Source organism: Oncorhynchus mykiss, chromosome 12 (genome assembly GCF_013265735.2).
Source record: "Oncorhynchus mykiss isolate Arlee chromosome 12, USDA_OmykA_1.1, whole genome shotgun sequence".
Taxonomy (NCBI): Eukaryota; Metazoa; Chordata; class Actinopteri; order Salmoniformes; family Salmonidae; genus Oncorhynchus; species Oncorhynchus mykiss.
In genome coordinates this window covers 22,889,832-22,903,562 of record NC_048576.1, presented here as the reverse complement: position 1 = coordinate 22,903,562, position 13,731 = coordinate 22,889,832, and the positions used below count along the sequence as shown (strand labels likewise).

The 13,731-nt window shown below is 41.2% G+C and overlaps 2 protein-coding genes across 2 annotated transcripts; both read right to left on the bottom strand.

Annotated features, from left to right (window-relative positions):
- Nucleotides 1-96: 96 nt before the first annotated feature.
- Nucleotides 97-1,363, bottom strand: LOC110537228 (avidin-related protein 1). Its single transcript, XM_021623108.2, has 4 exons — nucleotides 1,210-1,363; nucleotides 823-1,036; nucleotides 526-646; nucleotides 97-340 (listed from the first exon to the last, which is right to left on the bottom strand). The coding sequence occupies exons 1-4, from the start codon at nucleotides 1,273-1,275 to the stop codon at nucleotides 307-309; spliced, it is 435 nt and encodes a 144-aa protein (XP_021478783.2). The 5' UTR covers nucleotides 1,276-1,363; the 3' UTR covers nucleotides 97-306.
- Nucleotides 1,364-12,199: 10,836 nt separating this feature from the next.
- On the bottom strand, nucleotides 12,200-13,488 carry LOC118937878 (avidin-related protein 3-like). Its single transcript, XM_036939651.1, has 4 exons — nucleotides 13,347-13,488; nucleotides 12,954-13,167; nucleotides 12,631-12,751; nucleotides 12,200-12,440 (listed from the first exon to the last, which is right to left on the bottom strand). The coding sequence occupies exons 1-4, from the start codon at nucleotides 13,410-13,412 to the stop codon at nucleotides 12,407-12,409; spliced, it is 435 nt and encodes a 144-aa protein (XP_036795546.1). The 5' UTR covers nucleotides 13,413-13,488; the 3' UTR covers nucleotides 12,200-12,406.
- Between the last annotated feature and the right edge of the window lie 243 nt (nucleotides 13,489-13,731).

Genomic DNA, 13,731 nt, shown 5'->3' with positions numbered 1-13,731 from the left:
AAACCTAAAGCTCTGTAATGTCTTAAACAATAGTTTATCCCACCCATGTTCATTTGACAGACCGTTTGTTGGAGAATAAACCCAAACATATCCCCATCAGAGTTTAAACTTGTATTTATGTCAGGCAAGACAAGGTAAATAACACATTTGTATTCAGGAATTGAACAAGTTACATAATTTATTGCATGGATGAGAGAGCAACCCAGGGAGTATAAAACAGATTATTTCTACAGAGAGAGTTCAAAGGAAATTCAGTAGAGGGCAGCAAACCAAATGCAGCAGTCAGATGATCAGTACATTCTGCTTTCAGGAAATGAAGACGAACGTATCCTCTCCCATCCTAATGATAAAAGAATGTCTAAAACACAAGTGGAATACAAATATGCCCAATAGTGCTAAATTATCATTAAAAACATTGAGTATACCTCTGTAGCTCTCATGTCAGTAGGCTTTTAGTGAAGGGCAATTGTATTCTACAGTAACATCCCCCCCCCTTATGCTAAGTAGTGAGGAGCTGTAGGTTACCTGGTACTCTTCCAGTTGTCTGCAGGGCATGAAGCGACAGAACGCATCATCCACAGGGTTTTCAGCACTCGCATCCCATCAGGCAGTTGGAAACACTGACCAACCCAAGAGCTACAGGAACCTGGGGGTGCATGGCATTTGACCAGTCACATCTATTGTTACAGTCAAGGTAATTCAGATTGAAACAAGGGCCACGTTGTGGAAAGTTGGAGAGAAGTGGTGCAAGAAGTTAGAGACATTTCTTATCTAAATATTGCACAACATTAGACCTTGCTGAACACTTCAAGGTTTACACACCTGCCTCCCATAACACAGAGAACGCCACAGAGGTTTGCAGACCCCGATTACTAGTCACACCCAGTAGTTTGGCCTGGTGTTCTGGACCCGTGACTCCTGGAGCAGTCTCCACTGCACTCTGATAACAGCCTCGGAGCTCAGAACCGACCGCCTCAATATCAAGCACAGAGCCCAGCTCATTTCGCCACACTCCCGTCACATTGCATGGGATTGCCTGGGAGAACACATGCAAAATAAGGTCACCACTGTGTCAATAACAGCAGATACATTTCATGACATAGTATATCTAAAACAGGAAGTAAAAGCAAGTCCCTGACCTATCTACTACGTGATCTGTATTGTTACACTGCTCAAATTGTAATAGTGGAGCCAACTGATTAATTTTACCTGAGGTAGCAGCAGTCCCAAAATCACAGCATGGACAGTGCTATACTTTGCAACAAAACTCATCATGTTCAATTATTTCAAGTTGCTTTGCTGAACAGCTCATTCCCTTCTTATACTGATTTACCAAGTTACTATACACTCCCCCAAACCAATCAGCTCCTGCCCTTTCTAACAAGACTTAATTGATGAACAGGGTGTAGATCTCAATCTCAGCTGTCACTTCTTACCAGCAGTTAAAAGTCAATGCAGATTGAGGAAAAGAGGACTATTGAAATTAACCCCTAATTTGAACATTTGCAGGTGTTTCTTCTCTATCAACACAAGTCCTCTCACAAGAGTTTCTAGTTTATTGGCTGTAGGTTAACCGATTGGCCAATGAAATGTACACCCCTGTCTCGACAATTCTCACACATGAACCAGGTTTCCATCCAAACTTTTTATGTGAGTAAGGTACGTCGGATAGAAAATGTCATAACAGGCCTGATCGAAATAAGCATTTTGTCTGTAAACTTTCACAATGTCCACGAAACAAAATAACCTAGACATGGTGGATCTTTTGTGCCGGTAAAATTAACTATGCGAGCAATGTCGGTGGAGACGACTTAATGCGAAAATATTCATAAAATAACCATCATATCGAAATAAACTTGGGAGTCACGCAATGATATGGTGTGAGGTCCTCCCACTACTACTCGTCGGGGAAGCATGCACTTTATTAGGCTACAAATTAAATACATGATGAATTTCACAGGGTGGTGATAGTGCACGGTATATGCGTGACGCCCCTTTCCAATAAATATCGAGGGTCTTATTCTGGTGATAATAATGATTGACTAACATTTGACAAAAATAACATCGCTCTTTTGTCCTATAATGTCATTGTTTTGGCTAGAGCGCACGTGCCAATACCAGAATGGGCACATTGGCTACGTAACGCAACATTTTTGTGACAAAACCATCAGTAGAGTTGAAAATGCAACGGAAACCCATTTAACTTGTATTTTATATTCAGTACATGGGAATTGAACCACAAAAGTTATCCGCAACAAGTCCATTTGATGGAAACACGTCTCTGGTGTGAAAATGCACATTTTTAGAATATTCGCATGATAATCTGTCGCCATTTGTATGGAAATCTAGCTATGGACGATGATAAATTCAGCATTATATCATCCTGGGCATATATTTGATACGCATCATCAATTCAATCGATACAGAAAACGATGTGTTATGTTGATCAATAGAGGGTAATATTTTATTGGACTTGAACAAGGTTACTCCATCACTCCGTGAGAGCTGGAAAGCATAATTGTTAACAACCTATAACAAACATGAATTAAACTGTAAAGAACCATGTGCCCTAGTCAATGTATGACTGGACTAACATTGGGTTTGTATATCTTCCTCACATAGATATATCATTCTGAAATCTGTCTTTGAAATTGGTAGGCCACTACAGCGATGCAATTTTGATTCACAGGTAAAAGTACCAACTCAGATACATTCCTTTGTCGCATCACCTCACCAGTAGCATGAGGTTAATCGTGTTTTGATGTGGTTAACTATTTTCAGACAGCTTATCCAATATCAACATTTTTCAAAATGGATTTTCACTTTTTAATTAATAAACCCCATACCAGACACTCTCCGTTGGGTTATATTCTACTATAGGCTTGAGGGGTAAATGTGTCAGTCAGAGTAGAGCAGTGAGCACATTGTGAAAGCAATCAAGACTTGCCAGTCACCTTATGTAATCAACACCATGAGAGAATCTCAATTGCATACTCCAATTATGACCTTGCGTCTTTCTCAAAACCCATTGGATGAGAAATCCAGAGGTCCCGTCCCTTTGACCTTATCCTCCAATGGGCTTTGAGCAGTAGGAAGGAGTATGCTATTTAGATTTTTCCATGACTTGGCATATTCTACCCCACCTCAAAAACTGTGACTTTTGAAATAGATGGTGGTTCTTTTGGGCTTGATTGGTTGTAATTGTATATTTATACTAGCATTCAATATCCTGTCTTAATTTAACTGACGGAAATTACACACTATGGTTTTATGGTCTTGCTTAAAAAACAATATATATTAATGAGTGAAACACACTCGAATGGCCTCACATGGGGTAAATTATTTTATTATGATGATCAAACTTTATTGCTTTAGGTGTTTGGGGGGGATGTAGGAGGGAGGGAGCGTGACAGGTTTCTGTCAGACAGACAGAAACAGCATTATAAACAGTGATATATTTACAGAATCGTGTGAAGCTGGAAAAATGAGCTTTTGAAATATTTTGATGTGGTAGTTTATTTACATTGTCTTTGATATTCAAAGTAGATCTTCAAAATATTCATAATGCAGCTTAGTTCATTTTAAATATCAGACATTCTGTGTCTATCCATATGTTTACAGCATATAGGCCTATACCACCATTACTCATTATACATTTTCTCATATCCCAGTAATATAACATATGTTAAGTAGCCTCCATTTATATTATGATACTCTTTTTCGTAAACTGCAAATTTTCACTCTAATTTTGCGGGAAATGTTTTCCTGGAGCTCCACAGTTGTCAGAGCAGCTTGGTAACCAGGCACGGAGGGCTCTCCATCAAACAGCATTGAGCAGTGTGGGTGTTCGACACTCATGACAGAGGTGTTCCTCCAGTAATCAAAGCCATTGATCCTGGCATCTAAGGGTCATGCAAGGCCATCGATTAGGCTAAACCAGAGGGATCCTATAATAACCTGGACTCTGAACTCTTATTGTTTTTCAATGATTTTCCACTGTTGTGGAAATTTCCTGTATTACCAAATCATGAGAGAGCAAACCACACACAAGTCAGAGTTATCATAAAGTCCCATCTTTAATTACAGTGCCTTGCGAAAGTATTCGGCCCCCTTGAACTTTGCGACCTTTTGCCACATTTCAGGCTTCAAACATAAAGATATAAAACTGTATTTTTTTGTGAAGAATCAACAACAAGTGGGACACAATCATGAAGTGGAACGACATTTATTTGATATTTCAAACTTTTTTAACAAATCAAAAACTGAAAAATTGGGCGTGCAAAATTATTCAGTCCCCTTAAGTTAATACTTTGTAGCGCCACCTTTTGCTGCGATTACAGCTGTAAGTCGCTTGGGGTATGTCTCTATCAGTTTTGCACATCGAGAGACTGAAATTTTTTCCATTCCTCCTTGCAAAACAGCTCGAGCTCAGTGAGGTTGGATGGAGAGCATTTGTGAACAGCAGTTTTCAGTTCTTTCCACAGATTCTCGATTGGATTCAAGTCTGGACTTTGACTTGGCCTTTCTAACACCTGGATATGTTTATTTTTGATCCATTCCATTGTAGATTTTGCTTTATGTTTTGGATCATTGTCTTGTTGGAAGACAAATCTCCGTCCCAGTCTCAGGTCTTTTGCAGACTCCATCAGGTTTTCTTCCAGAATGGTCCTGTATTTGGCTCCATCCATCTTCCCATCAATTTTAACCATCTTCCCTGTCCCTGCTGAAGAAAAGCAGGCCCAAACCATGATGCTGCCACCACCATGTTTGACAGTGGGGATGGTGTGTTCAGCTGTGTTGCTTTTACGCCAAACATAACGTTTTGCATTGTTGCCAAAAAGTTAAATTTTGGTTTCATCTGACCAGAGCACCTTCTTCGACATGTTTGGTGTGTCTCCCAGGTGGCTTGTGGCAAACTTTAAATGACACTTTTTATGGATATCTTTAAGAAATGGCTTTCTTCTTGCCACTCTTCCATAAAGGCCAGATTTGTGCAATATACGACTGATTGTTGTCCTATGGACAGAGTCTCCCACCTCAGCTGTAGACCCACCTCAGCTGCAGTTCATCCAGAGTGATCATGGGCCTCTTGGCTGCATCTCTGATCAGTCTTCTCCTTGTATGAGCTGAAAGTTTAGAGGGACGGCCAGGTCTTGGTAGATTTGCAGTGGTCTGATACTCCTTCCATTTCAATATTATTGCTTGCACAGTGCTCCTTGGGATGTTTAAAGCTTGGGAAATCTTTTTGTATCCAAATCCGGCTTTAAACTTCTTCACAACAATATCTCGGACCTGCCTGGTGTGTTCCTTGTTGTTCATGATGCTCTCTGCACTTTTAACGGACCTCTGAGACTATCACAGTGCAGGTGCATTTATATGGAGACTTGGTTACGCACAGGTGGATTGTATTTATCATCATTAGTCATTTAGGTCAACATTGGATCATTCAGAGATCCTCACTGAACTTCTGGAGAGAGTTGGCTGCACTGAAAGTAAAGGGGCTGAATAATTTTGCACGCCCAATTTTTCAGTTATTGATTTGTTATAAAAGTTTGAAATATCCAATAAATGTCGTTCCACTTCATGATTGTGTCCCACTTGTTGTTGATTCTTCACAAAAAAATTAAGTTTTATATCTTTATGTTTGAAGCCTGAAATGTGGCAAAAGGTCGCAAAGTTCAAGGGGGCCGAATACTTTCGCAAGGCACTGTATATGAGCTTCACCATAGCCCTGTGACTCTCAGATCAATTCAGTGTCCATAAATTAATTCTCTGAGAGTGTCAACATAATGGCAACTGATATCCTTTATAGCAAAGACACACCCATCTAAACTCACATGACAAATAACAGATCTTAGGAACATTACACAAACCTTTTACTTGAAAAAAGGAGAATCCTATAGGCAGACAGCATTAGCTATAAATTATCCTTCATTTTGGTCTCCTAAACCGAAGTTCCTATCTCGTTCTTGGTACCACTTAGAACCAAAACATTACCTCTTCCAATGGCATATATCAATTGTCAATTTCTAGATACTCCCATAACAAATACAACCCCTCTTGGACAAGCTTACAGAGAAAAGAGTGACTGGCACACAGACTTTGTGGAGCCACCTAACTGGTTCCCCATTAATCACACCATCCCTTCACATGGTTTAGGAATAGTGACAGACACATTTACAGATAAGACTAACCCGACCTCTCCACTCTCTGGGCCCAATGAACTTTTGCCACATAAGCATACTTATGAAAAAATAAAAAAACATTTTTATCAATGTTACCTAAAAGATTCTGCTACCACACCAGCCACATTATTCTGTACTTTTCCTATTTTCTTTGTCAACTTCAATGATTTTTATTTGTTAAAGCTGCATATACAAACCATATAGGCACAGATTTGTTATTGTAATCTAATCCACTGAAAATAATGACATTGAATGGGTGCCACTGACGTATCACTAATACTATAAATATATACACTGCTCAAAGAAATAAAGGGAACACTAAAATAACATTTCCTAGATCTGAATGACTGAAATATTCTTATTAAATACTTTTTTCTTTACATAGTTGAATGTGCTGACAACAAAATCACGCAAAAATTATCAATGGAAATCAAATTTATCAACCCATGGAGGTCTAGATTTGGAGTCACACTCAAAATGAAAGTGGAAAACCACACTACAGGCTGATCCAACTTTGATGTAATGTCCTTAAAACAAGTCAAAATGAGGCTCAGTAGTGTGTGTGGCCTCCACGTGCCTGTATGACCTCCCTACAACGCCTGGGCATGCTCCTGATGAGGTGGCGGATAGTCTCCTGAGGGATCTCCTCCCAGACCTGGACTAAAAGCATCCGCCAACTCCTGGATAGTCTGTGGTGCAATGTGGCGTTGGTGGATGGGGCGAGACATGATGTCCCAGATGTGCTCAATTGGATTCAGGTCTTGGGAACGGGTGGGACAGTCCATAGCATCAATGCCTTCCTCTTGCAGGAACTGCTGACACACTCCAGCCACATGAGGTCTAGCATTGTCTTGCATTAGGAGGAACACAGGGCCAACCGCACCAGCATCTGGTCTCACAAGGGGTCTGAGGATCTCATCTCGGTACCTAATGGCAGTCAGGCTACCTCTGGTGAGCACATGGCCCCCCAAAGAAATGCCACCCCACACCATGACTGACCCACCGCCAAACCGGTCATGCTGGAGGATGTTGCAGGCAGCAGAACATTCTCCACGGCGTCTCCAGACTGTCACGTCTGTCATACGTGCTCAGTGTGAACCTGCTTTCATATGTGAAGAGCACATGGCGCCAGTGGCGAATTTGCCAATCTTGGTGTTCTCTGGCAAATGCCAAACGTCCTGCAGGGTGTTGGGCTGTAAGCACAACCCCCACCTGTGGACGTCGGGCCCTCATACCACCCTCATGGAGTCTGTTTCTGACCGTTTGAGCAGACACATGCACATTTGTGGCCTGCTGGAGGTCATTTTGCAGGGCTCTGGCAGTGCTCCTCCTGCTCCTCCTTGCACAAAGGCGGAGGTAGCGGTCCTGCTGCTGGGTTGTTGCCCTCCTACGGCCTCCTCCACGTCTCCTGATGTACTGGCCTGTCTCCTGGTAGCGCCTCCATGCTCTGGACACTACGCTGACAGACACAGCAAACCTTCTTGCCACATCTCGCATTGATGTGCCATCCTGGATGAGCTGCACTACCTGAGCCACTTGTGTGGGTTGTAGACTCCGTCTCATTCTACCACTAGATTGAAAGCACCGCCAGCATTCAAAAGTGACCAAAACATCAGCCAGGAAGCATAGGAACTGAGAAGTGGTCTGTGGTCCCCACCTGCAGAACCACTCCTTTATTGGGGGTGTCTTGCTAAATGCCTATACATTGTGTTGTTTAAGTGTTCCCTTTATTTTTTTGAGCAGTGTATATATGATTTATATTTTTTTAGGGTCCCCTGGAGGTCGGGTCCCTCCCCAATATGAACACGTCAAGAACCATTGCAAAATGTTTAGATTTACAGGAAATTAGCTTTAAAACTGCAATATTTTCTCTCAGCCTCATGTCAAAATGAATAGAATAGCAAGAAATTATCTTTACATCAACATTTTCTCTCTGCCCCATAGCAAAATGTGTATAATTGCAAGCCCAGGAACTAGTGGTCCTTGATGTCAGGCTGAACAGCACTGTGGCTGAGGTCGGGGAACAGAAGAAGGACCTGACACGTCAGAAAACAGAAGTAGTGCAACTGTGGAGGGAGCATTTTGGTACGTACACACAGTACAGACCCTCTTGTTTACAGGTCAACAATCTCCTCTGGCAGTGACATTACAAAGTCTGTTACTGCTGAAGAGAACAAATTAAAGGATTAATCTCAAAAACAACACCATGGTGTTTGGTAATGTTGTCGTTGGGAGTTAGTGTATTAATTGTGATATATTTCCTTTGGGTCAAGCCCGGGAACTGAAGGCCCTTAATGGCAAGTCAAACAACACTGAGATCCAGCTAGAGGAGCAGGGGACAGAAGTGGGGAAGCTGAGAGCTATGGTGGATAACCTGAAGAAGGTTGAAGTAGTAGCACTGTGGAGGGAGCATTATGGTGCGTGCTATTTTACATATAAGTCCAAAATTACCTCTGTCATACAAAAAAAGGTTTGTGGTACTGCTAAAGAGAACAATACATTATTACACAGATGTTATTTGGTAATGTTGTCATGGGAGGTAGTCTGATATCTTTCCCTTAGCTCAAGCCCGGGAACTAAAGGCCCTTATTACTAGCTCAAACAACACTGAGAGATCCAGCTACAAGAGCAGGAGTCAGAGGTGGTGGAGCTTAGAGGAGAGGTTGACGAGCTTAAGAAAGCCAGTTCATGTACGGCGAAGTGTACACATTAGACATCATTACATATAGTGTTTTGAGTTGTTGACTTTACAGTAGCGTAACAATCCGTGCTTCGATAATTAGTTGTGCTCACAGACACACCAGAGGTGTCATTCTCTGCATCTTTAGAAATTGGTGGCTACTTTGGACCCTTCCTCAACGATATTTACTATTATTTACTATTATGACCTGATCAACAAGAGAGTAGATGTAAACATCGGAGAAGCTTACAGTACATCCACAGGTACCCTGCTGCATTCATATGTATATTCCCATTCCATTGATGCCAGCAGCATAACACCCTGCATACCACTGCTGGCTTGCTTCTGAAGCTAAGCAGGGTTGGTCCTGGTCAGTCCCTGGAGGGGAGACCAGATGCTGCTGGAAGTGTTGTTGAAGGGCCAGTAGGAGGCACTCTTTCCTCTGGTCTAAAAAAAAATATTCCAATGACTCAGGCCAGTGATTGGGGACATTTCCCTGTGTATGGTGCCCTCTTTTGGATGAGACGTGAAATGGGTTTCCTGACTCTCTGAGGTCATTAAAGATCCCATGGCACTTATCGTAAGAGTAGGGGTGTTAACCCTGGTGTCCTGGCTAAATTCCCAATCTGACCTTCAAACCATCAGTCACCTAATAATCACCAGTTTACAATTGGCTCATTCATCCCCCTCCTCTCCCCTGTAACTATTCCCCAGGTTGTTGCTGCAAATGAGAATGTGTTCTCAGTCAACTTATCTGGTAAAATAACAAATAAATTAAGTGTTTCTTATACAGCAAATATATTGCATCGTTTTAATTCTTTATAAAATATTTGGCCATATCTTCTTGCTGTGGGATAATCTACACAGCATGTCATATATTTATAATGACCTATAGATTAGTATGTAGAGCCACCACAATGAGCTTCAGAGGCACTGGACTTTCAATTACAGCACATGAAAGTATAGCACAGTAACCCACATTGTTGAATTAAGTATGGTGATTTCGTCTCTTCTCTGATACAGGTAAATTCACTGCACCAGTGAGAGGAGCATACTACTTCAGATTTACTGTTGCAGGGGCTGACAGTGCATCCAGCAGGGGTGCAGCACTTATTAAGAACACTGCTACGATGATGTATATTTTAGACAATGAGAGAGTCACAGGCCTTGATCATTTCTCCAGTGGGATCACACTACAGCTGGAGAAATGGGACACGGTCAACATGCGCTTGGGTCCTAAGCAAAAGTCTATGATGATACTCAAAACCAGAACTCAATCAGTGGCTTCCTGCTCTTTGCGAGGTGAGCATGGAGATGTGAGAACTGACCGTGTTTGTACATGAGAACCTGATGTTTCTGGAAGGTCAAATGGGTCAATAAATATTTTATCAAAAGTTTCGTGTTTAGTTGTATCACAGTCACTGAGTACATTGAATAAAATTAAATAAAGACTTGCATTGACAGCACCGAGGTTACAGAAGTGCCTGAAATCAGTTGCTTGATTGTACAAAATGCTGACAAATAATCCAGTGGCACATTGGTTTATCTATTGCAAACCTAATAGTATTTAAAAACCTAATTTAGTTCAGTTAAAGTAGTTAAACTACATGATAAAAACAAAGACTGAAGATAACCGTCAACATGTAATTAGAGGTTTATAGTCTACCTCCACTATTGTGGATAGAGATATCCTATGCAGTATGTAGGGACCGAAATCATTGACCATGAGTACATGCCGACAGTATTCCGGTTAATAGCTCATGTCCCGCTTAAGGTCTTATTCAGGATAAGCTGTTAACACGCACCTTTGATTTCCCGCAATGAGTGACCCTGAATAAACAGAATATACCTCTTAAATTCATATGGGCTAAATAGAATAGTAACTGAAATATGAACACTGACTGTAGGCCTACAACATCTCACATAATTTATTTACTCCTGCAGAAATATGCATTTCCGGCAGTAAAATGTTAATTCATCTTGGGAACTGGAGTGGAGAAATGATTTTTCAGCACCGAGAAAATGCAAATGTGTAATGTGTTGACACTTACGCAGACAGTATCTCAACCACAAAATATGCACCCAAGACAAGTTAATATTAATTTCCTTAAAAACAGTCAAACAGATGACATGGACATTTTGCTCAAGACCAATCTTTTCTCCCCGGTGCCTAAACAAAACAGGCAACTTTACTGATTACTAATGCAATAATTAATGCAAGACATTCTGGAGAGCACTCGTTCCGTCTTCTGGGGCAACAAGTTGACAGAAGCTACACGTAGGCCTAATAAGTTGACAATGTCAGAAATATGGCCTACCTGTAATTTCAATAAGTAGAAAGTTCTCTAAATTAGGGGTGAAGGTAGCCACTAAGCTACAGTCCAATACAGAGTATCAACAAATTAATGGATTGAATTGCACGGGGACCCTACTAATTGATGTGATTTGTTTGACCATCTGTTAAAGGAATTTTTAACAATGACTAATGTATACATTTCAATCAGGACTGACTAATCAGAATTCTGTTATGTTACGTTGTATGTACTAATCAGAAACCTATTATGGTACTGTATATGTATGAATTCTTTTTAATCCTAGTACTGAATGTGTAAATATAATCAAGAATTAGAACAATGACTGTCTGTACCATGGTAGAAATGAACTTATAGCCAGACTGGCTAGAAGGCTTATCTACACAAGCTGGCCTTGGCTCGGTCATAAAGTATCTTAATAGGGAGAGACGATGTGAGAACCATACAGCCATTGTACTAGAGCGGAGATGACACGGGCTAGTACTTAAACTAATGACGTCATTTTCAGTTTATAACCTGTGGTAAAATGTATAATGGGCAGTACTCTCGTGAATAAACGCTGCTGGTTGACTTTAAGACTGGGCTCTGTCCATTTTATACAAATGAGTCATACAAATTCTTATGAATTGACAGAGTGTTTAATTGGGTATTAAAACAGGAATTTAATTCCTGCAACACCATCACCCATGCTATGCAATACTGGGCCTGCACACCCTGCAAAAAACAGCAAACTGGATAAGATGTGTACATGCCATAGTAGCCAGTCCAAAAATATATTTAATCTAAACCGGGATACAAGCTTTTTCTGGTCATTGTAAACAATGTTTACATGCAACCACTCAAGTAGACTACCCAACTACCCTGACCAGTACAGGAAGTTGGTGCGCATGTAAGTGGTCAATAGGTTTATTAACTTGGCATAGAAACCTAATGCTCTGTAATGTCTTAAACAATAGTTTATCCCACCCATGTTCATTTGACAGACCGTTTGTTGGAGAATAAACCCAAACATATCCCCATCTGAGTTTAAACTTGTATTTATGTCAGGCAAGACAAGGTAAATAACACATTTGTATTCATGAATTGAACAAGTTACATAATTTATTGCATGGATGAGAGAGCAACCCAGGGAGTATAAAACAGATTATTTCTACAGAGAGAGTTCAAAGGAAATTCAGTAGAGGGCAGCAAACCAAATGCAGCAGTCAGATGATCAGTACATTCTGCTTTCAGGAAATGAAGACGAACGTATCCGCTCCCATCCTAATGATAAAAAGAATGTCTAAAACACAAGTGGAATACAAATATGCCCAATAGTGCTAAATTATCACTAAAAACATTGAGTATACCTCTGTAGCTCTCATGTCAGTAGGCTTTTAGTGAAGGGCAATTGTATTCTACAGTAACATCCCCCCCCCCCCCTTATGCTAAGTAGTGAGGAGCTGTAGGCTACCTGGTACTCTTCCAGTTGTCTGCAGGGCATGAAGCGACAGAGCGCAGCATCCACAGGGTCTTCAGCACTCGCATCCCATCAGGCAGTTGGAAACACTGACCAACCCAAGAGCTACAGGAACCTGGGGGTGGGGGTGGGGGGGGGGGGGGGGGCAGGCGATGTGATGCAGTTGCATAACCTTGGCATTTGACCAGTCACATCCATTGTTACAGTCAAGGTAATTCAGATTTAAACCTGGGACACATTGTGGACGGTTAAGATGAATTTCTTATCTAAATATTGCACAACATTAGACCTTGCTGAACACATCAAGGTTTACACACCTGCCTCCCATAACACAGAGAAAGCCACAGAGGTTTGCAGACCCCGATTACTAGTCACACCCAGTAGCTTGGCCTGTTGTTCTGGACCCGTGACTCCTGGAGCAGTCTCCACTGCACTCTGATAACGGCCTCGGAGCTCAGAACCGACCACCTCAATTTCAAGCACAGAGCCCAGCTCATTTCGCCACACTCCCGTCACATTACATGGGATTGCCTGGAAGAACACATGCAAAATAAGGTCACCACTACTATGTCAATAACAGCAGATATACTATGTCATGAAATGTATCTAAAACAGGCAGTAAAAGCAAGTCTCTGATTTCTATTCACTACGTGATCTGTATTGTTACACTACTCAAATTGTAATAGTGGAGCCCAATTATATATTTTTACCTGATGTAGCAGCAGTCCCAAAATCACAGCATAGACACTGCTATACTTTGCAACAAAACTCATCATGTTTGATTATTTCAAATTGCTTTACTGGATAGCTCATTCCCTTCTTATACTGATTTACCAAGTTACTATACACTCCCCCAAACCAATCAGCACCTGCCCTTTCTAACAATACTTAATTGATGAACAGGGTGTAGATCTCAATAGTCTAGCTGTCACTTCTTACCAGCAATTACAAGTCAATGCAGATTGAGGAAAGGAGAGGAAAAGAGGACTATTGAAATGCACCCCTAATTTGAACATTTGCAGCAGGTGTTTCTTCTTCATCAACACAAGTCCTCTCACAAGAGTTTCTCGTTTAATGGCTGTTGGTTAACCGATT